This window comes from Hemiscyllium ocellatum (genome assembly GCF_020745735.1).
Source record: "Hemiscyllium ocellatum isolate sHemOce1 chromosome 27 unlocalized genomic scaffold, sHemOce1.pat.X.cur. SUPER_27_unloc_29, whole genome shotgun sequence".
Lineage (NCBI taxonomy): Eukaryota > Metazoa > Chordata > Chondrichthyes > Orectolobiformes > Hemiscylliidae > Hemiscyllium > Hemiscyllium ocellatum.
In genome coordinates, this window is record NW_026867497.1 from 165801 (window position 1) to 189030 (window position 23230).

Here is a 23230-nt window from a genome sequence, read left to right on the forward strand (position 1 = left end):
CGGGTCGGTGTGGACTTGTTGGGCCGAAGGGCCTGTTTCCACACTGTAAGTCTAATCTAATCTAATCAAAAAGGTGTGGAAAAACTAGCTGCTTTTTAAACAGCTCAAGGTCAAAGCACGCATACTCCTCACCCCACCACCCCCTACCATCCCACCTCACTTTCTTTACTATTGGTCATCACCGAGTTGTCCCTTTGTAATTGGATCCTTGGTACAGTCGTAACCTGGAGGAAGTATTGCCTTACTCAGCAATTTCAACCCATATCCTGTCTCCTAGTAAGTTTCTGCCCGCTCATCTGCCAGGGGCTGAGTGGGGGGGGGGGGGGGGGGGGGGTGGGAGGAAAGAGGGGAGGTGCCGAGCAGTATAGTTTCTGGATTAGTGGTGCTGGAAGAGCACAGCAGTTCAGGCAGCATCCAAAGTGCAGCGAAATCGACGTTTCGGGCAAAAGCCCTTCATCAGGAATAAATCAGCCCTTCCTGATGAAGGGCTTTTGCCCGAAACGTCGATTTCGCTGCACTTTGGATGCTGCCTGAACTACTGTGCTCTTCCAGCCTACTAATCCAGAATCTGGTTTCCAGCATCTGCAGTCATTATTTTTACCTGAGCAGTATAGTGTTAACCACACAGCTGTGTGTGTCTGGAGTCACTGTAGGCTGGACCAGGTAAAGGATACAGCTGGATGACTGAATGAATCCTTTCCCACAATGGCAGTTTCCTTCCCTAAAAAGAACATGTGTGAATCAGATGGGGCCCCCCACCCCAAAAACGGTTTCACCATCAGATTCTGAACTCCAGATTTCGGACCGAATTCCAATTCCGTGATCTGCCATGGGCTGGATTCAAACTCAGGAGTCCCCGGAACTGGGTTGATAGTTCAGTCCCTCATGGCACTCGATTGTTGCTCCTTCAATCACCCTGCGATGGCACGTGAACTCGTTGGTGCCTCTGCAGGTGGGAGGAGCAGATGAAGGCCTTCCCACACTCTGTGCAGCTGAAAGGCTTCTCCCCAGTGTGGATCCGCTGGTGGGTCTGGAGATTGGAGGAATCGCTGAACCCCTTCCTGCACTCAGGACAGTTAAAGGGCCACTCCCCTGTATGAACCCTCTGGTGTCTCAGCAGGATGGAGGAATTGCTGAAGGCCTTCCCGCACTCGGTGCAGGGGAATGGCCTCTCCCCCATATGGATCCGCCGGTGGGTCAGCAGAGTGGTGGAATTGCTGAAGGCCCTCCTGCACTCGGGGCAGCTGAAGGGCTTCTCCCCAGTGTGGAGACGCTGGTGCTTCCACAAGTTGCTCACCTGACTAAATCCCTTCCCACACTTGGGGCAGGTGAATGGCCTCTCCCCTGTGTGGACCCGCTGGTGAGTCAGCAGGTGGGAGGAATTGCTGAAAGCCTTCCCACACTCGGGGCAGCTGTAGGGCCTCTCCCCCGTGTGGACCCGCCAGTGGGTCAACAGGCCAAAGGAATGTCTGAACGCCTTCTTGCACTCAGAGCAAGAAAACGGCCTCTCACCAGTGTGGAGTCGCCTGTGGGTCTGGAGGTTGAAGGAATTGCTAAAGGCCTTCCCGCACTCGGGACACGGGAACGACCTCTCCCCTGTGTGGACCCGCTGGTGAGTCCGCAGGGCAGAGGCCTGGGTAAAGCCCTTCCCACACTCAGGGCAGCTGAAGGGCCTTTCTCTGGTGTGACTGCGCCGATGAGTCTCCAGGGCAGATGGGACACAGAAGCCTTTCCCACAGTCACCACACTTCCATGGTTTCTCCACAGGGCGGGATTCCTCAGGTTTCTCCATGGCCAAAGCTTCAGCCGCACACAAACGCGTTTAGAGCCCCTTCGCACCGTGATTTCCTCTTAACAGGCGATATAGCTGTTACACGCTCCACACTCAGTGCACTTCAACAGTAGGTCTCTCATCCAGTCCCACTGATACTGGAAATGTACTGAAACAGGAACCAAAAAGCTTTGCCCCTTCTCACAGAATCACAGTCAAAAATCGTGGTCCTGATGGATTGAGTGACCGTCAGACATTGACACCAAACTGTGGACTGCTAACTCTGGAGAGTCACTGTCAAAAAGTATGGCACTGGAAAAGCACAGAGATCAGGCAGCATCTGAGGAGCAGGAGAGTTGACGTTACAGTTGGTTTTGAAACTTGTATCTTCAGATCTTCAAACGCTGTAAAAAGAGAATATAAAAGTCATCACTGTCAGTCCAGGGTAGAAATTCAGAACAAGCAATTCTGCTTTCTGGTGAACATTCTTTTCTTTTATTATTCCACAAAATTGAAAGCACCATCCCATTCTCTCTCTCCCTCTCGATTCTCACTCCACTTTAACTAATTCTTCTGAAGATGCTGATTCAGGATCTTACAGGAGCATAAAAGCAAAAATGTCAAGACTTATCTTTCTGAAACTCCACGTGAAAGTTAATATCTTTCACGTCATTGGCATAATGCTGAGAGTGAGCAGATCTGATTTGGAAAGCAAAATAAAGTGTGCCAATTCAGGATGAACCTGCAATGCAGCTTCTTGAGGAACAGCCTCAAGAAATGGTTAATGTCCCCGGGAAGGGGAACATGAGACATCAAAGTATTAACACCGACACCAGAGAGAGAAACTGAACATACAGACGTGGCAAACGTTAGTGGAAAGCCAGAGTCAGAGATATACACATAGAAACAGACACAGGCGCTTCAGTCAAACTCTTCTGTGCTGACCAGATATCCTAAATTAATCTAGTCACATTTGCTAGCACGTGTTCCCTGTCCCTATGAACCGTTCGTATTGATTCACCCGCCAGATGCCTATTAAATGCTGTAATTGTACCAGCCTCCACTACTTTCTCTGGCAGGTCATTCCGTACACACATTCACACCCGCCCAAACCTTGTGAAAAAGTTGCCTCCTTAGGTCTCTTTTAAATCTCCACGTCCCCTCCCCCGCCGCCCTCACCCTAAACCAATCACCCTCTAGTTCTGGACTCCCCCACCCCAAGGGAAAGACCCTATCCATGCTCCTCATGATTTATAAAAGTATATAAGGTTACCCCTAAGATTCTGGCGCGGGCTGGGGAAAACAGCCCCAGGCTATCCTGCCGTCCCTCCTCACCCGGGCAATGAAGACACATACCTGAGTTTGCAGAGTCTGCTCCCTCCCTGGATTCACTCCAGTTACTACCAGTGAACAGAGTGTCTCCCGCTTGGACTGAAGAGGTGCCCAGCGAAAGGGTTTTACTCTGAAACGAGCAGAGCCACTTCCGCGTTGTGACGTCATCGAAGGGTGGAGGCGGCGGAGGGAGAGACAGGAAGGGGAGGAGTGAGCAGCGGGGAGAGGGGCGGAGCGACTGGGTGGAGCGAGAGGCGGAGTGTGGCCGGGACAGTGGGAGGAGCAAGTGTCGAGCGACGGCCGACGAGACGAAGGGGCGGGGCGAACGGCGGCTCCGCACTGCGCCTGCTCCGGATTGACGGCCCGCACTACCCTGAACAGTTTGCAAAAGACCTTTCCCTTCAGAGAATCCGCACAATGTAGAAGCAGGTCACCCGGCCCAATGGGACCACACCGACCCTCCGAAGGATAACCCACCCACGTCCATTCCGTTTCCCCTCCTGCCCGATATTTACCCCCCGAATAGACCTCACCTGCACATACCTGGGCACTATGGGTAACAACATGGCAAATCCACCCTAATCTGCATATCCCTGGACCATGTGGGGCAATTTAGCATGGCCAATCCACCCTCACCCTTCACAGATTAACTACTCTCTGGGAAAAACAGCTCCTCCTCATCTCTATCTTAAATCTACTCCCCCCTAATTTTATGGCCATGTCTCATTCACCAGCAGAAACTACTAGACAGGGGAGGGAGCTGGTGGGCGTGGGTCTGGATGGCATGCTCTTCAGAGGGGTTGAATGGCCTACTCCCACACTGTAGAGATTGAATGATTTACTGTAGTCGTGTTTGCCCCGGGTCACAGCGCGCAGAATCTCCCACCTTCCACCAAATCAAAAGACAAGTCCCACCCTGCCCTCTCGTATGTGTGTTATCTGTCTGCTTAATCGTTTCCAGTGAATACGGCCCAAACCCCGCTGCTATCAGTAAAATGCTCAGGCAACAATGAGGTACTGAAAACCGTAAGGTTTCTAATGATAACAGTGACTGATTCACTCCTTCTGATGTACAGCAGTGGAAATACAATGTTGGAGACTGAAAGAAATGAGCAGTTTAAAACAAGAACCCAACTAACCCTTCACTCAGCACACTGTACTTACTGCCGGTAAACCTTAAAGCACTTCATCTCCACAGTGCAATGAATTCCCACTTTCCACTAAAATTCTGGATGTACTCATTCACTCAGTTGCTGTCCCACAAATTAAAGATTTCACTGTAATTTGTTCTGTGCAATGAACCAGAATTGATCAGGGACCTCGAAGTGAAGGAGCCATTGGGAAGTAGTGACCATAACACAATAAGCTTCAATCTGCAATTTGAGAGGGAGAGAGTACAATTGGAAGTGACAATATTTCTGTTGAATAAAGGGAACGATGGAGCTATGAGGGAGGAGCTGGCCAAAGCTCAATGGTGCAATACCTTCGCAGGGATGACAGGGGAGGAACAATGACAGATATTTCTGTGTATAATGCAGAAGATGCAGGATCAGTTCATTCCAAAAAGGAAGAAAGATCCTTGGAGGAGGCATGGGTGGCCATGGCTGATGAGGGAAGTTAAGAAACATATAAAGTCAAAAGAGAAAAAGTATAACAAAGCAAAGATAAGTGGGAAAATGGAGGACTGGGAAGCTTTTAAAGAACAACAGAGGATTACTAAGAAGGAAGTATGCAGAGAAAAAATTAGGTACGAAGGTAAACTGGCCAAAAATATAAAGGAGGATTGTAAAAGCTTTTTTAGGTATGTGAAAGGCAAAAAAATGGTTAAGACTAAAATTGGGTCCTTGAAGACAGAAACAGGGGAATATATTACAGGAATCAAAGAAATGGCAGAAAAATTGAATTGGTACTTCAGATCTGTGTTCACTGGGGAAGACACAAGCAATCTCCATGAGGTAACAGTGGCTGAAGGACCTGAACTTAAGGGAATTTATATTTGCCAGGAATTGGTGTTGGAGAGACTGTTAGGTCTGAAGATTAATAAGTCCCTGGGGCCTGATGGTCTACATCCCAGGGTACTGAAGGAGGTGGCTCGAGAAATCGTAGATGCGTTGGTGATTATTTTCCAGAGTTCGATAGATTCGGGATCAGTTCCTACGGATTGGAGGGTGGCTAATGTTGTACCACCTTTTAAGAAAGGTGGGAGAGAGAAAACAGGAAATTATAGACCAGTTAGTCTGACCACAGTGGTGGGGAAGATGTTGGAGTCTATTATAAAGGATGAAATTACGACACATCAGGATAATCGTCACAGGATAGGTCAGAGTCAGCATGGATTTATGAAGGGGAAGTCATGCTCGACTAATCTTCTGGAATTTTTTGAGGATGCAACTCTGAAGATGGACGAGTGAGATCCAGTAGATATAGTGTACTTGGACTTTCAGAAAGCTTTTGATAAAGTCCCACATAGGAGGTTAGTGAGCAAAATTAGGACGCATGGTATCAGGGGCAAAGTACTAACTTGGATTGAAAGTTGGTTGGCTGACAGGAGAAAGCTGAAAATGTGTTGCTGGTTAAAGCACAGCAGGTTAGGCAGCATCTCAGGAATAGGAAATTCGACGTTTCGAGCATAAGCCCTTCATCAGGAATGAGGAGAGTTTGCCAAGCAGGCTAAGATAAAAGGTAGGGAGGAGGGACTTGGGACAAAGAGTAGTGATAAACGGCTCCATTTCGGAATGGCAGGCAGTGACCAGTGGAGTGCCGCAGAGATCAGTGCTGGGACCGCAACTTTTTACAATATATTTTAATGATATAGAAGATGGTATTAGTAATAACATTAGCAAATTTGCGGATGATTCTAAGCTGGGTGGCAGGGTGAAATGTGAGGAGGATGTTAGGAGATTACAGGGTGACCTGGACAGGTTAGGTGAGTGGTCAGATGCAGTTTAATGTGAATAAATGTGTGGTTATCCACTTTGGTGGCAAGAACAGGAAGGCAGATTACTACCTAAATGGAATCAATTTAGGTAAAGGGGCATTACAAAGAGATCTGGGTGTTCTTGTACAGTCAATGAAGGTAAGCACACAGGTACAGCAGGTAGTGAAAAAGGCTAATAGCATGCTGGCCTTCATAACAAGAGGGATTGAGTATATAAGCAAAGAGGTTCTTCTACAGCTGTACAGGGCCCTGGTGAGACCACACCTGGAGTATTGTGTGCAGTTCTGGTCTCCAAATTTGAGGAAAGACATTCTGGCTATTGAGGGAGTGCAGCGTAGGTTCACGAAGTCAATTCCTGGAATGGCGGGACTACCTTACGCTGAAAGACTGGAGCGACTGGACTTGTACACCTTGAATTTAGAAGACTGAGAGGGGATCTGATTGAGACATATAAGATTATTAAAGGATTGCACACTCTGGAGGCAAGAAACATGTTTCCGCTGATGGGTGAGTGCGAACCAGAGGACACAGCTTAAAAATACAGGGTAGACCATTTAGGACAGAGATGAGGAGAAACTTCTTCACCCAGAGAGTGGTGGCTGTGTGGAATGATCTGCCTCAGAGGGCAGTGGAGGCCCAGTCTCTGGATTCATTTAAGAAAGTGTTGGATAGAGCTCTCAAGGATAGTGGAATCAAGTGTTATGGAGATAAGGCAGAAACAGGATACTGATTAAGGATGATCAGCCATGATCACATTGAATGGTGATGCAGGCTCGAAGGGCAGAATGGCCTACTCCTGCACCTGTTGTCTATTGCTCCCAGTAACGTCAAAACATCTCTGAAAGCTGCTCTGAAAGTGCTCTGATTTTTCTGCTTTCAGCAAAGCTGATTAGAGTTATAAAGCATGGAAACAGGCCCTTCGGCCCAGCTTGTCATGCCAACCAAATATCCTAAATTAACCTAGTCGCATTTGGCCCATATCCCTCTAAATCCTTCCAATTCATGTACCTATCCAGATGCCTTTTAAATGTTGTCATTATCTGGTAGTTTGTTACACACATGCACCATCCTCTGCATGAAAACCTTGCCAGTCACGTCCCTTTTAAATAATTCCCCCCTCACCTCAAACATCTGCCCTCTAGATTTGGACTCCCCTACCCTGGGGGAAAGTGCCCTATCCATGCCCCTCAGAAACATCTATAAGATCACCCCATAGGCTCCAATTCTCCAGGGAAAATATCTCTGGCCTCTTCAGCCCCTCACTGTAGGTCACAAGCATGGCAACAGCCTTGTAAATCTTCTCCAACCACTTCCAAAGTTTCACAACCTCTTTGCTATAGCAGGGAGACCAGAACTGAACACAGTATTCCAAAAGTGGCCTAAACAATGTCTTATACAGCTGCAAAATGCAGCACCTCTCATTTCTCTAAATTAAACTCCATCTGCCACTTCTCAGCCCAATGGCCCACCTGAACAATTCTAATTTATAATGAACTCTCTTTCCTCTCTTATTCCCTAGAAGCTGAAAACCTCCATCCCACATACTCTCTTTCCATTTGCCGAACGTAATCCCTGCTGTACCTCATCCTGAAGGGTCTGCTTCATGCTGACTAACAGATCCACACTCAGGAGAGATCTAATTGAAACACAATACTGAATGGCCTGGACACAGTGGATGTTGGGATGGTGTTTCCATTGGTAGGAGAGACTCGGACCAGAGTAAAGAGAAGGCCTTTTAGAACATAGATAAACATAAAACTCTTCAGCCATATAGTGGTGAATCTATGGAATTCATTGCCACAGAAGGTTGCAGAGGCTAAGTCACTGAGTATATTTAAGACTGAGACATATGTTCTTGAGTACCAAGGGGATCGAGGGTTATGGAGAGAAAGCAAGAGAATGGGATTGAGAAACCTATGAGTCACAATTGAATGGTATGAGCAGACTTGATGGGCTGAATGGCCTACTTTCTGCTGCTATGTCTGATACTCTCTTGCTGTCCTGGACACAGAGTGAGAGAACTGGGAACAGAAGTCAGCCATTTGGTCTTTCAAGCCTGCACCAGCATTGAACAGATCATAACTAGATATGAATCTAACTGTGTCTAAGTGGATAGGCTGGGACTTTTTCACTGGAGCACAGCAGGTTGCGAGGTGACCTTATAGAGCTTTATAAACTCATGAAGGGTATAGATGAAGTGATTTTAAAAAGACATGAGGAGCACCAGTTTTTTAAAAAAAACACAGAATGTGGTTTGTATGTGGAATAAATGTCTAGAGGAAGGATGCAGGTACCGTAACAATGTTTCAAAGAAATTTGGACAAGTACATGAATAGGAAATGTTTGGAGGGATATGGGCCAAACACAGGCAGCTGGGACTAATTTAGTTTGAGAACTTGGTCAGCATGGACTAGTTGGACTGAAACTGTTCTAAATCCATTTCCTTGCCTTCCCCCATAAACACCCACTTCTTTGTTGTTCAAAAATCAGATGAGCTCAGTCTTGAATACATTCAATGACCCCCTAACTGCAGGAAGACATCCCCATTTCTGAACTCAATTCCTCTTGCTAATATACCACTTGCCTTGCTGATTGCTTGCTGCACCTGTCTGACAACTGGCAGTGACTGGTGCAGAAGGACACTGAGACCCCTTTGTACATTCACACATCATTCCTGATGAAGGGCTCATGCCCAAAATGTCAACTCTCCTACTCCTTGAATGCTGCCTGACCTGCTGTGCTTTTCCAGTATCACACTTTGACTCTGATCTCCAACTTCTGCAGTTGCTCCACATCCCAATACATAACCATTTAAATAATATACCTCCTTTCTGATTTTTTTCACAGCAGAGGCTATAATTTTACATTGTGGTACTGCATTTGCCATGTGTTTGCCAATTGTGGACTTCTCTACATTGGGGAGACTTGGCGAACAGTTCACCGAGCATCATACCTGGGCCCACGGAGGCCGACCAGACCTCCCAGTCACCAGCCATTTTAATTCCCCTTCCCACTTCCTTTCTGATATAACCATCTTTGGCCTCCTCCCTTACCACAATGAATCAAACTGCAAATTGGAGGAACAACATCTCATCTTCCACCTGGGCTGCATAGAGTTAGGAGGACTCAACACTGGGGAACTCAATTTCAAATAAGCTCCCTATCTTTCTAGCTCCTCCTCCTCCCTGCCACCAACCAGATTCCTTCCTCTCATTGATGGGGGCTAGAGGGTGGGGCTGTGGAGAATAGAGAGAGAATGGATGGGGGCTGGGTGGATCTGTGGAGAACAGAGAGAGAGAATGGACGGGGGAGCAGAGGGTGAGGGAGAGGAGAAGGACTTGGGCGCGTGAGAGAAAGGCCTGCAGGGCAGAGCGTGGGGGACCCAGAGAATGGGGGGAAGGGTCTGAGAGGGAGAATGTGGAGATAGAGTGTTTGGGGGGGGGGGGGAAACAGGAGAGAGAATGGTGTGGGGTACAGAATGTGAGGAAAGACTGAGAATAGAAGGGGACAGAGGGTGGGTGGAGAGAGAGAATGAATGGCAAGGAGAGGGTGGGGGCAGTAGAAGAATGGGAAGGAGAGAGAGAATAGACAGGGAACAGAGAGATGGAGAGTGGAGGGTGAGGGGAGAGAGAGAGGATGGATGGGGGTCAGAAGGTGGGGAGTGGGAAATAGACATGGGGCACTGTGGGTGGCAGGGTGGGAATGGACAGGAGGAGCTGTGGATGGACAGGGGGTGCTGAGGGTGGTGGGGAACAGAGAGGAGGTGCTGTGGGTAGCAAGAAGGGAATAAGTGACCTCAATGACAATCTTTTTATGCAGAGGGTGGTGTGTGTGTGTGTGTGTAACAAGCTGCTAGGGAAGTGGTGGAGATGGGTACAATTACAATATTTAAAAGACATCTGGGAGGGATATGGGCCAAAGGCTGGAACTTGGGACTGGGTCAGCTTGGGACATCTGGTCAGCATGGATGAATTGATTGCTTGCTGCACCGGTCCAAAGGATCTGTTTCTGTGCTGTGTCTCTAGATGTCTATAACTATATGATTGAAACCAGACCTTTTTACTGATAATCTTCCTGCTGGACTTTTGTAGTGCACCCAGTTTCAGGAGATTTGTGGTGGGTACAAGTGGCACATATCTCCTCTCATGGGAATACTGGAAAATATAAAGGGGCTGTTAAAAGTACTTCAACTTTGGGAACACTGGGTCTTGTGGAAGCAGGGCATTTGACAAAGCCTTTCAGAGAAAGTTTCTCCAACTGGTGGACATAAACAGTTTTCCCATGGAATATTACACCGATATTAAGAATGTTACCTTCTGCAAAACATTTTCCTGAAAAATGCAGAAGAATTCAACTTGCTAACGTGAAACAAATGTTGGAGAGAAAGGAAACTGCCAAGATCAAAAGGCTGATGAATGTCAACATTTATCAGATTGTTTCGAGAACAGAAAAACCTGCACTGGAGACACCCTGAAGAGGGTTGTCTCATACCTATTCCTTCAATTAGTTTTGTATGTCTTAATTGTTAAGTCATACCTAGCACATGGAAAGGTGGCTATGGTTTGTGGAGGTCAGTCATCTTGGCTTCAGGACAACTCTGCAGGAGTTCATAGGCCGAACCATCTTCATCTATGACCTTCCTCCATCATAAGTTCAGAAATGGAGATGTCGCAATAATTACAGATGTTCAGCACTATAAACAACTCCTCACAAATTGAAGCAGTTCAGTTTGAAATGCTACAAGATCTTAACCATATCCAATGGGCTGATGAGTGGCAAGTAACATGAATGCCATGCAAATGTCACAGAATGACTCATCCCCAAAAGAGATAATCTGATCACTGACCTGTGATATCAATAATGTTACTGTCACTAAATACCCCATGATCAACATCCTTGGGGTTTAGCATTGAACAGAAACTCAACTAGACGAACCATACATACACAGTGGCTCCAAGAGCAGGTCAGAGGCCAGAAATACTGCAGTGAGTAACTCACCTCCTGACTCTCCAAAACGTGTTCCAACTTCTACAAGCCACAAGTCAGCAGTGTAATGGAATACTCCCCACTAGCTTGGATGGGGTTGCAGCTTCAACTGTATTTGAAATGCTTCATACCATCCAGGTCAATGTTACCTGCTTGATTGGTACTATATCCACTGTTCAGAAGCAGTAGTGTCTAGTATCTACAAGATGCACTGCAAAGATTTAACAAAGCACCTTACAAATTGCCTTTCAAACTAACAACCACTTCCATCAAGAAGGACCAGGAAAACAGATACATGGGAACACAACCTCTTGCAATACGTCTCCAAGCCACTCACCACCTTGACTTGGAAATGTATTACTGTTCCTTCAGTGTCACTGGTCCAAATCCTGGAATTCCTTCCTTCAAGATGTTGTGGGTCACTGTACAGAATGTGGACTGCAACAGTTCAAGAAGGCAGCTCACCACCACATTCTCAAGGAGAACCAAATGCTGGCCAGCCAGTGCCGCCCATGTACCAGAAGTAGATTTCAATAAATTATTGAAACAGAGGGTTGGAATCTGCAAACTTAAGAAAATCAACGTTAAGAAGGGTCAGATGGAGGGCATTGATTCGGTGCTTATTTGAGCACAGATAAAGAGCGATTATACTGACACTGAATTGGAACTAGAGTTTAGAGTTAAACACCTGTAGTGTTCCACAAAATGTATAAATCTAAAATCGATGAAATATTTGCTCCTGACGTGTACTTCATTAACACGTGAATAGGACAGTTAAGAGGGCATATGTGAAACTGGATTTCATGACATTAATGGCGCCTTCAATTCCCACAATGCCTTGCGATGGAGAGCCCTCTCTATGGGGCCCTGGCAGTGCGCATGCGTGCGGTGAGGCAAAGTTACTCAGTGCGGGAGAGGAATGGCGCCGGCGGCTGAAGGAACAAGAACAGAAACCGCTGGAAAAGCTGAGCAGGTCCGGCAGCTCGTGTTGAGAGAAATGTGAGGACGTGTTTCGGGTCCGGGGATCCTTCTTCAGAACAGGACCAGGTTTCAGAAACATCCCGGGGAGGTCGCCAGGTCCGAGCGCCAAGACCTGGCTCCTGCCCCCGGGGAGAGGAGACAGTGAGACAGGGTAGGATTAGGAACCGCGGGAGGAGGGAGGCTGGGGAGTTTATAAACTCCTAGGGGGAGGCGCGAATACAACCTCCCCAGGCCCACTTCACCACCGAAGGAGCTCTCGGGTTGCCCGGGCAACAGGGCGCCATCATTGTAAGGATAAGGCGCATGTTGACTTGGGGCGGGGAGCGGGGGCGGCCATCTTGGTGAGGGCACCATCAACCGTCACTTCCGGGAGAGAAATGACAGTTGGTGTCATTCAACTAGAATGTCCTCATTTCACTCTGAGAGACCTGGCCCTGAGCCTGGTCTGTGTGTCATTAACACAGGAAAAGGGAGTGGGAAAGAGAGAGAGAGATCTGGAATGACACGAAGGCGGACTGTGAGTTTGAGGTGAATAAATCTGATCATTTGTGGCGCTGGAACAGAAACTGGGTCCTTCCAAGATCGCAGTGACCAGGAGAGCATTGATGTGTTGATGTTATTTTCAGTTTGTAGACTGGGAAAAGAGAACACCAGGAGTGGAGGAAAGTCATGATGAAGATGGATTTGAAATTCTATACAGGAGGAGGGATAACTTGAGCCAGCATCCGGCCCATATCTCTCCAAACCCTTCCTGTTCATATACCCATCCAGATGCCTTTTAAATGTTACAATTGCACTAGCCTCCTCCACTTCCTCCTGCAGCTCATTCCATACATTTACCACTCTCTGTGTGAAAAAGTTGCCCCTTAGGTCTCCTTTAAAATTTTCCCCTCCCATCCTAAACCTATGTTCTATAGTTATCGACTCCCCCACCCCGGGAGGAGACTTTGTCTATTTATTCTACCCGTGCACCTCATCATTTTATGAACTTTTATAAGGTCACCTCTTAGCGTCCAACTCTCCATGGAAAACCGCCAGCCTGTTTAACTTCTCCCTATAGCTCAAATCCCTCAACCCTGGCATAATTCTTGTAAATCTTTTCTGAACCCTTTCAAGGTTCACACATTCTTCTGATAGGAAGGAGACCAGAATTGCATGCAATATTCCAAAAGTGACCTAACCAGTGTCATGTACAGCCGCAACATGACCTCCCAACTCTTGTACCCAATACTCTGATCGATAAAGGAAAGCATACCAAACACCACCTTCACTATCCTATCTATTTGCGACTCTACTTTCAAGGAGCTATGAACCTGCACTCCAAGGTCACTTTGTTCAGCAACACTCTGTAGGACCTTACCATTAAATAGTTCTGCTAAGATTAGCTCAAGATTTGCTAATTGCATGACGTTGGACCATAGTGTGGGGTGTGGGTTACCGGGTTTGTAAACTTTTAATCCCATCAATTTCCCCAACACCATTTCCCCACATCTACTCATTTCCTTCAGTTCTGCTCTCAGTAGACCATGTGTTCCCCAACATTTTGGGGATGTTACCTGTGTCCTCCTTTGTGATGATAGAAGCAACATATGTGGTTAATTGATCTGCCATCTCTTTGTTCCACATGAGAACTTTGCCTGTTCTAGTTGTTATTGTTTTCTCTAATCTTTTTTTGTCTTCACATACCCCATTTTCCCCTTTTGATCAATCCTTTTGTTGAAACCTGAACTGCTGCCAGTCTTCAGATCTGCTACTTTATTTTTAGTCAATTTGTACGCCACTCCTTTGGATCTAGTCCTATCCATCATGTCCCTTGTTAGCCGTGGCTGTGCCACCTTCTGTGTTTTATTTTTTCAGACAGGAATGGACAACTGTTGCAGTTCCTCCAGCTGCTCTTTAAATGTTTGTCATTTCTTTCAATAATGTTCCCTCATTTGTTGTGGCCTGTTTGTGCCTCTGCTGTTGTAATTTCCTTGCTTTAGATTTAAGTCCCCAGTTACAGAATCACCTCTGTTCCTCTCCATTTTAATGGAAAGTTCTCTCACTCAGTTCTACACTCTTCTGCAGGAGACCTCTTACAGCTACATGGCCATTTATTCCCTTCTCATGAAGAAATTAATATTTTGGAATTAAATTGCCATTGTTCAGCAGAACCATGGCCACTTTTGGAATGTTGTATGCAGTTCTGGTCTCACTCCTATCAGAAGGATATTGTGAAACTTGAAAGGGTTCAGAAAGGATTTACAAGAATGTTGCCAGGGTTTGAGTGATAGGGAGAGGTCAAGCAGACTGAGGCTGTTTTCCCCTTGTGCGCTGGGGGCTGAAGTTGATAAAATCATGAGGGGCATGGATAGGGTAAATAATCAAGGTCTTTTCCTTGAGATGGGATACTCCAGAATGTAAGGGTAATAGTTAAGGGTGGGCTGGGGAATAGAAGGTTTAAAAGGGACGTAAGGAGCAACTTTTTCATTCAGAGGGCTGTGTGTGTAAGGAACAAGCTGCTGGAGGAAGTGGTGGAGGCTGGTACAATCACAACATTTAAAGGCCATCTGGATGGGTATATGAATAGGAAGGGGTTAAAGAAATATAGGCCAAGTGCTGGCAAATAGGCCTAGATTGATTCTGGATATCTGGTCGGCATGTTCACTTTCTCTCTGGTGTCGGTGTCAATACCTTGATGTCTCATTTTCTTCCCCTTCCTGGGGACGTTAACCATTTCGTGTCTCGTTGTTCTTCAAGAAGCTGCATTGTAGGTTCATCCTGAATTGACAGTTTTTGCTTCCCAAAATCAGACCTGCTCACTCTCAGCAGTATTCCAATGTTGGGAAAGAAACTAATTTTCAGGAGGAGCTATCCAAAATTCAGAGAGATGTCAGTCTTGACATTTTTGCTTTTCTGCTCCTGTAAGATCCTGAATCAGCACCTTCAGGAGGATTAGAGTGGAGTGAGAACAGAAGGAGAGAGAGAGAGTGGGATGATGCTTTCAATTTTGTGGAATAACAAAAGAAAAGAATGTTCTGCAGAAAGTAGAGTTGCTTGTTCTGAATTTCTACCCTGGACTGACAGTGATGACTTTTGAAATCTTTTTTTACAGAGTATTTGAAGATCTGAAGACAGAAGTTTCAAAGTCAACATATGAAGGGCTTAAGCTTGAAATATTGACTCTCCTGCTCTTCAGATGCTGCCTGACCTGCTGCGCTTTTCCAGCGCCGCACCTTTCAACACTGAGTGTCCAGTGTCTGCAGTCCTCACTTTGACATCAATGTCTGACAGTCACTCAATCCATTGGGAACACAACAATTTTCAACTGTGATTCTGTGAGAAGGAGCAAAGCTTTTTGGTTCCTGTTTCTATATGTTTTCAGAATCAGTGGGACTGGATGAGAGACCCTACTGTTGCAGTGCAATGAGTGTGGAGCCAGAAATAGTTATATGACCTGGAAAGAGGAATTTACGGCAGGGAGGGGCTCGACACATGTTTGTGTGCAGCTGAAGTTTTGGCCATGGAGAAACCTGAGGGATCCTGCCCCGTAGAGAAACCATGTAAATGTGGTGACTGTGGGAAAAGTTTCCATTTTCCGTCTGCCCTGGAGACTCATCGGCGCACTCACACCGGGGAGAGGCCGTTTCTTTGCACCAAGTGCGGGAAGGCCTTCAGCAATTCCTCCGCCCTGCTGAGGCATCAGCGGGGGCACATTGGGGAGAAGCCTTTCAGCTGCCCTGAGTGTGGGAAGGCCTTCAGCAATTCCTCCGACAGGCTAAAGCACCAACGGGTCCACACAGGGGAGAAGCCCTTCAGCTGCCCTGAGTGTGGGAAGGCCTTCAGCAATTCCTCCGACAAGCTAAAGCATCAGCGGGTCCACACGGGGGAGAAGCCCTTCAGCTGCCTCGAGTGCGGGAAGGGCTTTACCCACGCCTCCACCTTGCTGACCCACCAGCGGGTCCACACCGGGGAGAGGCCCTTCACCTGCCCCGAGTGCGGGAAAGCCTTCAGCAATTCATCCGACAGACTGAAGCACCAGCGGGTCCACACTGGGGAGAGACCCTTCAGCTGCCCTGAGTGTGGGAAGGGCTTTACACAGTCCTCCACCCTGCTGGCCCACCAGCGGGTCCACAGTGGGAAGTGGCCATTCACCTGCTCTCAGTGTGGGAAGGGATTCACCCGCTCTTCCCACCTGCAGAGGCACCAGCGAGTTCACATGCCATGGCAGGGGGATTGAAGGAGCAATGGCAGAGTCCCATTATCGACTGGACCCCTGGGTTTGAATCCCATCATGGCAGATGGCGGAATTGGAATTCGGTCAGAAGTCTGGAGTTCGGAATCTAACAATGAAACCATTTTTTGGGGGCAGGGGCGTGAGATCCCCCATCTGATTCACTCATGCCCTTTTTAGGAAAGGAAACTGCCGTTGTGGGAAAAGATTCACTCAGTTGTCCCAGCTGCATCCTTTATCTGGGTGGCCTACATGTGACTCCAGACCCACAGCAGTGTGGTTAACTCCCCCACCTGCAGAAATGAACAGGGAGAAACTTGCTTGGATACAGGGTCTGGGTTGAAATTGCTGAGTGAGGCAATACTTCCTGCGGGTTAAGGCTGTACCAAGGACCCAATTACAAAGGAATAACTCGGAGCTGACCAATAGTAAAGACAGTTGGGGATGGGGGGACTGTGTACGCTTTGAACTTGAACTGTTTTTTAAAAAAAATAAGCTACTTTTTCTATGTCTTTTTGCTGGGGGGAATCTGAAGCTGTAATAAAGTTGGGTCTCGATAAAGGTCTATGGGGTGAATTTGCACTTGCAGTATATTCAATTTTGATCAAAAAGCACACGACCTGCAGGCAGTTGATACATGTAATATTTGTAAATTCCTACTTTAAAAATAGAACCAGTCTGATTCAAGATTGGGATACAGATCGACTCAAACCTCACACATTTTGTTGTTGTCTGACCTGAGATGAAACCTATTTATATAAAACCTTAAGTCATCTCGAGAATCTGACTTCAAAGACTTTCTGGGATTTACACATTAACGAACTAAAACTTGCAACCTATTCTAAAAGACAAAAGACTTAACAACAATCTAGGTTTGTTCAATATATCCGATCAGTTGCACTATACTGTGATCTTTTGCTATAAATTCTGTCTTATGATCCTGCTCCACGGCTTCCTGGTGAAGGAGCAGTGCTCCGAAAGCTAGTGCTTCCAAATAAACCACTATAACCTGATGTGTGATTTTTTTTTAAACTTGATCCAACCCAGTCCATCTCTGGCCCCTCCACATCATTTCTAGTGAAGGCAGCCCACTTACTGCTGGGCTCAGAATGTCATTGAAAGCTTTGAGCTCCAAGAGGTTTTTGTTTTAAAGCTGCTCATTTCATTTCAACCTCCTGCACTAAGTTTCCAATGTAGTGGAGCAGTGAATAAGTAGCTAGTATCGTTAGAAATTGTAAATTTTTCATGAGTGCATGTACTGCGTCATTTCATCAGCATTGTAAAGGTTACTGGCAGCACTGGGAGGTGTGGGCTGCCTTCACTAGAAATCCTTGCTGGTGCCTCTCTGTCTGGCCTGCTGTTTGTGTGGCTTTGGTATTGTTGGGTTGTGAAACTGCCCTTGGGGCTTTGAGATACCTGTGGTGCTCTGTCATTGTTAGTGAGGTTGAAGTGTATTCCTTTGTCCGTGTGTGCTGTCTGGTTTGGCTTGTGAGCCTGCATGGGCATTCTGGGTGTTTTAGGCACAGTTTGGGCAATTTTGCTTTTGTGGATTGGCAGAGTGGCAGATCTTTTTCCACAATCTCTTCCCGCACCACCCCCCCCTTTTCTTTTTGTTTTGCTTAGGGAGGGACGAGAAGGGACAATGTAGCTGGACTCAGGGGGATTGTCGGGTGGGGGGTCGCGGTATCAGACAGATAGCTCTCAGTGTCTGAGTCTGGTCCAGGAGAGGTTATTTTAGGGGCAGGGATGTTCTCCCAGTGGATCTGTGCGAGCTGAGTGGTGAGGGAGACAGAATTGTACATAGGCATGAACAGAACAGTCGGATAGCCATGGCTAGCACTCTAAGCCCGGCAATGATAGCGATGAGGGCTATCAGTCCCTGAAGTCAGGCTGTTTGCATGCCCTCTTTCACAGCGAGTAGGTAGTCCAGAGCCATCCTGTTCTCCAGAGCCACTGTACAGATGGCAACAGCCTCCACATTCAGCTGGGCGAGTGCATCTGCTGTGGAGTTTGTCACCTCCTGTACGATGACAGCTAGTTTGTGGGCTTCTACCTGTAACTGTAAGGTTGCAGAGTGGGGTGACATCAGGTAGAGAGCTGCTTCGATGGCAGCGAGGGCTCGTCTGCTGGGTGGCATGGGCTTTGGGAAGGGAGGGGACTGGGAGTGATAAATGAATGGTACCGCATACCCAACATTGTAGCTCCCAGTCCAGGGCAACAGCAGCCAGGGGTAGGCTTTGTGGCCACAGATAAAATAGGTGCCATTGTCAGTCTGGAGATGGAGTGTCTGGGTCCCTGTCCAGCTGGTGAGGAAGGTGGTATTCTGGGTGATCCTTTTGAGGATCTGTCGGTTTAAAATGCTGCCTTCTGCAGCGGATCAGCATGCTGTGGGAGTTAGGAGCAGGGAGTCAGTGCACCGGCTCCAGCCAGCCTCCCATCCAGGTGGCTGTGTGTGTTTCAAACTGATGGATCCCGCGGGTGGTCCGTGTGGGCTGGTGTCAGCAATGGTCAGGGCTGGGGGCTCATGGGAGGGGTTGTAGGCCGGGTAAAACCACCCTTTAAATTTGTCCAGGTGGTAACCCGCAGACCTCCAGCAGGCTGGGCTGTTGTCCCCATATTTGGTCATTGCTGGTGGTATTTTGAGTGTGGTAACCTCAGGGGACCTGTCTGGTTCCAGCCACCATTCCGCCATGTCAGAGATATTGAAGGGGATTGAGGCGAAGGGAATGCCCCCCGTGAGAGTGGACAGGGATCTAGTGCAGACCCAGCAGTGGGTCTGATTAAATCGCTGAGCATACCCATGGGCCATTTTGAGGAAAGTGTTGGCCCGCAAATCACAGTGGGTTATAAAATGTGCTGCCCCTTGGCCCTGTTTACCAGCAAGCCACAGTGTGATGGTCAGACAGATCAGATGGTGATGGCTGCCGCGAGCAGCTGGATCCATCCTGGGTGGTCGGAGTGGTGCCTTCCTCTGTGTTGTCCCTGTTCAGAGGTTGTGGAGCCCTCTTGCAGCAGGTGGCATGTGTCCATTCGGGCCATCCTTCCAGTTTCACAGCAGTCCGGGTTGTCATCAGGATCAGGTACAGGCCTTTCCACCGCGGGGAGAGAGAATCTTTTTGTGGTGATTTTATCATGATATAGTCCCTGGGTCAGAACAGATGAATGGGCACTGATTGGGGTGTGGACAACGCAGCCCTGATCTGGTTGTGTGCAGCACTAATGCTAAGGGCCTGGACATACTCTAGTGGGGCCTCTTGTGTCAGAAGCGGGGCTGTGTCTGTGGTGAGTGTCAGGGCTCTGGTGACAGTGAGCATAGGCTGCCCCATAAGTCCTTGAAAAGGGGTGAGCACAGCTGCTCAGTTTGGCTGTGCATGTGTAGCACAGAGGGCAAGTGGCAAGGCGTCTGACCAGGTCAGTCCTGTTTTCTGGGTGGTTTTGGTCAGTGTGGTCTTCAGGATGCCATTCATCTGCTCGACCATGCCTGACGACTGGGCTTGGTAGGGGATGGGGTGTCACTGTGGTATCCCTAGTGCCTCGCTAATGCCGGTCACAAGCCAAGCCGTGAGTGAGTCCCCCTCTCCGTCTCTATGCTGCTGGGAACTCCACATCTGGGGGTGACATCCTTTAGGAGGCATATTACTACCATACATGCATCATCCTTTCTTGTGGGAAATGCTTCCACCCATTTGGAGAACATGTCTCTGACCAGGATGTACTTGTAACCCTGTTTTTGGGGCATGTGTGAAGTCCATCAGTAAGTGGCTGAAAGGCCCCTCAGGAACTGGCAGGTACTTGGCAACTGGCTTCCCTGCATTGTTCTGCAGGCAGATGAGGCACTGTGATATCAGGGCTTGGGCAGCAGCAGTGAATCCTGGTGCATACCAGGGCTGTGTTACAGTGTGTATCATGCCCCTCTTGCCCATGCGGCCAATGCTGTGGAATGCTAGGGCCAGTGTGTGTAGGTGGGCACTTGGGCAAATGATGCGGTCATCAGAGTGTATTAGCAGGTTGAGGGAAGGAGATTGTGTGGCCCCAATGCAGGCCCAACTGTCCTTTTTCTGCTTTGGAGCAGTTTCTTGGGTAGCTTGCACAGCCTCCGTGGGCTCAGGGAATACTGGGGCCTTCACTATTCTGGGATCCTGCAGGATGTAGATGGTGGGGTGCAGTGCGACTTCCGGGCTGCTGTGTCAGCTGAGGCATTCCCGAGGGTGACTGGGTCAGTGGTAGAGGTATGGGCATGGCATTTGATCATTGCTAGGGCTGAGGGTAACAGAACTGCTTCCAGAAGGTTAGAAATCAGCGCAGCGTGTTGTAGCGGCCTCCCTGCTGATGTGATGAAGACTCTCTGTTTCCAGAATGTGCCAAAATCATGGATGACTCCAAAGGCATATCTGGAGTCAGGATAAATGTTTTGCTGTGTGTCCTTCAGCAATGACACAAGCCCTAGTGAGTGCAAACAGCTCTGCAGTTTGTGCAGATATGCCATTTGGCAGTGCAACTGACTCTAGAACTGTGAAAGGAGTGCAGAGGGCATACCCTGCCAGTGTGCAGTGGTCTGAGGGCCTGAAGGATGAGCCATACGTATAGAGTATGAGGTCAGAGTTGTCTAGAGATGTTTCAGAGAGGTCAGGGCATGGGGCGATGACCTGCTGGACAATGTCTAAACAGTCGTGGTCATCTGTAATGGTGGTCAGAGTGAGTGGGGGCAGGGCGACGTTGTAGGGACAGGATGGCTTTGGATAGTAAAGCAACCTCATAGCCAATTGTCTGGGTGGCAGTGAAATGTTGCTGCTAGAAATGGAGTAATCTAGATACAATGATGCTAATCAGAAAACAGTTATCAGAGAAATGTCCTAATTCTCTACACAAAGCAACATTCTGACAGTATCGATGGATCAGGAGCTTCCATTCCTCTTCGCAGGGAGGTGCTAATGTCTCCTCTGAAGCGGTGAGTTGCTTCCATTGTCCTGTCCTGGGAGCAATGCTCTTGCTGGTGCCTCTCTGTCTGACCTGTCCTTTGTGTGGCTTTGGTGTTGCTGGGTTGTGAAGCTGCCCTCGGGGCTTTGGGATAGCTGTGGTATTCTCATTGTTAGTGGGTGTTTGAAGTGTACAGGTATTCCCTTGTCTGCAAGTGCTGTCTAGTTTCACTTGTCAGCCTGCTTGGTCTGTGCTGAGGCATTCTGGGTATTTTGGTACAGTTTGGCCAATTTTGCTTTTGTGGGCCTATTGTGGGTTGCCAGGGTGGCAGATCTTTTCCCACATACAATTACCAGGAATACTTGGAATCCTGAGAAGGATTCATGTGAATCCTAGCGAGATGTTGCATCCTTTGCACTATTCCCAGAAAGTGAATGAACTATCAAGACTCTTGTAAAGATTCATGGGAACTCTTGCAGGGATGTAAAGAAAACTAGATTTACAATTTAAGGCCATACATCCCATTCTGCTAAGTTACTCCAGTTAATTGGTAACTTTTATTTGTTTAAAAATGTGAACTTAATGAAGAATTCTTTCAGTTAATCACTGGGTATTCAAATGTCTCTTCAGAATTAAAGATCATAACAAAACTGGGTGTCATTGTGGGATGTTGAATCTGTAGTACGTGCTTGATAAAATTTGGATGAACAATATTTCAAAGTGAATCTTATCGTGTTAAGTACTAAGACTTTCTGGAGAGGAAAGATTTGCCCTTGTGTGTTTTGCAACACTTAACCAAGGTCAGTTCAATAGAATAAGCAGACAGGTTGATGCTAGAGTTGAGAGCTGTGGCAAAATATCAGAAATAATGCAGGCAGTAGCACGGCAATTAGAGTTAGAAAGTTAGCTAAAAAATTATAAAAACAGGTTGGAAAGTTTTTTTTCAGCTTTTCTTAAAAAAAGTTATCAAAATAAGTGTTGGTTGTGCAGAAAATTGAGTATGGGGATTCAGTAACGGAGGATAAAGAGATGGCAGGTGAATTGAAGAGTTTGAATCTGACTTCACTGGAGAGGATACAAGTAACACCCTAGAACGAGCTGTAAATCAGGAATTGAAAGGGAGGGAGGAACTGAAGAAAATTACAATCACCAAGGAACTAGTACTGAGTAAACTGTTGGAACTAAGAGCTGATAAGTCCTGGGTATTTGAAGGAATTCATCCTAGATTCTTAAAGAGAAAGTAGCAAGTGAAATAAGACCATAAGACATAGGAGTGGAAGTAAGGCCATTCGGCCCATCGAGTCCACTCCGCCATTCAATCATGGCTGATGGGCATTTCAACTCCACTTACCCGCATTCTCCCTGTAATAGTTAATGTATTGATTTTAATTTTCCAAACCTCATTAGTTTCAGGGATGGTTTCTTTAAATTGGAAAAATCCTTTCTTCAAAAAAGCAGACCGAGAACAGGAAACTGCAGACCATTTAACCATTTAACGGTGGCACAGTGGTTAGCACTGCTGCCTCACAGCGCCTGTAGACCCGGGTTCAATTCCCGACTCAGGCGACTGACTGTGTGGAGTTTGCACGTTCTCCCTGTGTCTGCGTGGGTTTCCTCCGGGTGCTCCGGTTTCCTCCCACAGTCCAAAGATGTGCAGGTCAGGTGAATTGGCCATGCTAAATTGCCCGTAGTGCTAGGTAAGGGGTAATGTAAGGGTATGGGTGGGTTGCGCTTCGGCGGGTCGGTGTGGACTTGTTGGGCCGAAGGGCCTGTTTCCACACTGTAAGTCTAATCTAATCTAATCTTAACATATGTGATGGGGAAAATGTTCAAAGCTATTATCAAAGGTATTACGACAGGGCACTTGTATAAGTTCAAGGTAATCAGACAGCGTGAATATGTTTTTGTCAATGGGAAATAATGTAATAATTTTTTGAAGAAAGGCCTCTCCGCATTGCAACTGAGCTGATGAATTTCCAACGCCCACGGGGAATGGAATCCCTTCCCTCAGTCCCCACATTTCCACAACTTCTCCGCAGTTCTGGTGACCTTTTGGCTGTGTTTCCGATGAACAATTGAAAGTGTGATCACA

At 47.4% G+C, this 23230-nt stretch overlaps 2 protein-coding genes across 2 annotated transcripts in view; one reads left to right on the plus strand and one right to left on the minus strand.

Moving 5' to 3' along the window:
* Positions 1-546: 546 nt before the first annotated feature.
* The window catches only part of LOC132807989 (uncharacterized), a 233927-nt gene continuing 211243 nt past the window's right edge, over positions 547-23230 (minus strand). Inside the window, exon 13 of the mRNA XM_060821884.1 lies at positions 547-1808. Coding sequence (XP_060677867.1) covers positions 908-1808 — 901 coding nt within the window. The 3' untranslated portion in view covers positions 547-907. The remainder of the gene's footprint in view (positions 1809-23230) is intronic.
* LOC132807978 (zinc finger protein 271-like) overlaps positions 11943-23230 on the plus strand; it is a 28413-nt gene continuing 17125 nt past the window's right edge. Inside the window, exons 1-2 of the mRNA XM_060821867.1 lie at positions 11943-12026; positions 15103-16104. Coding sequence (XP_060677850.1) covers positions 15511-16104 — 594 coding nt within the window. The 5' untranslated portion in view covers positions 11943-12026; positions 15103-15510. The remainder of the gene's footprint in view (positions 12027-15102; positions 16105-23230) is intronic.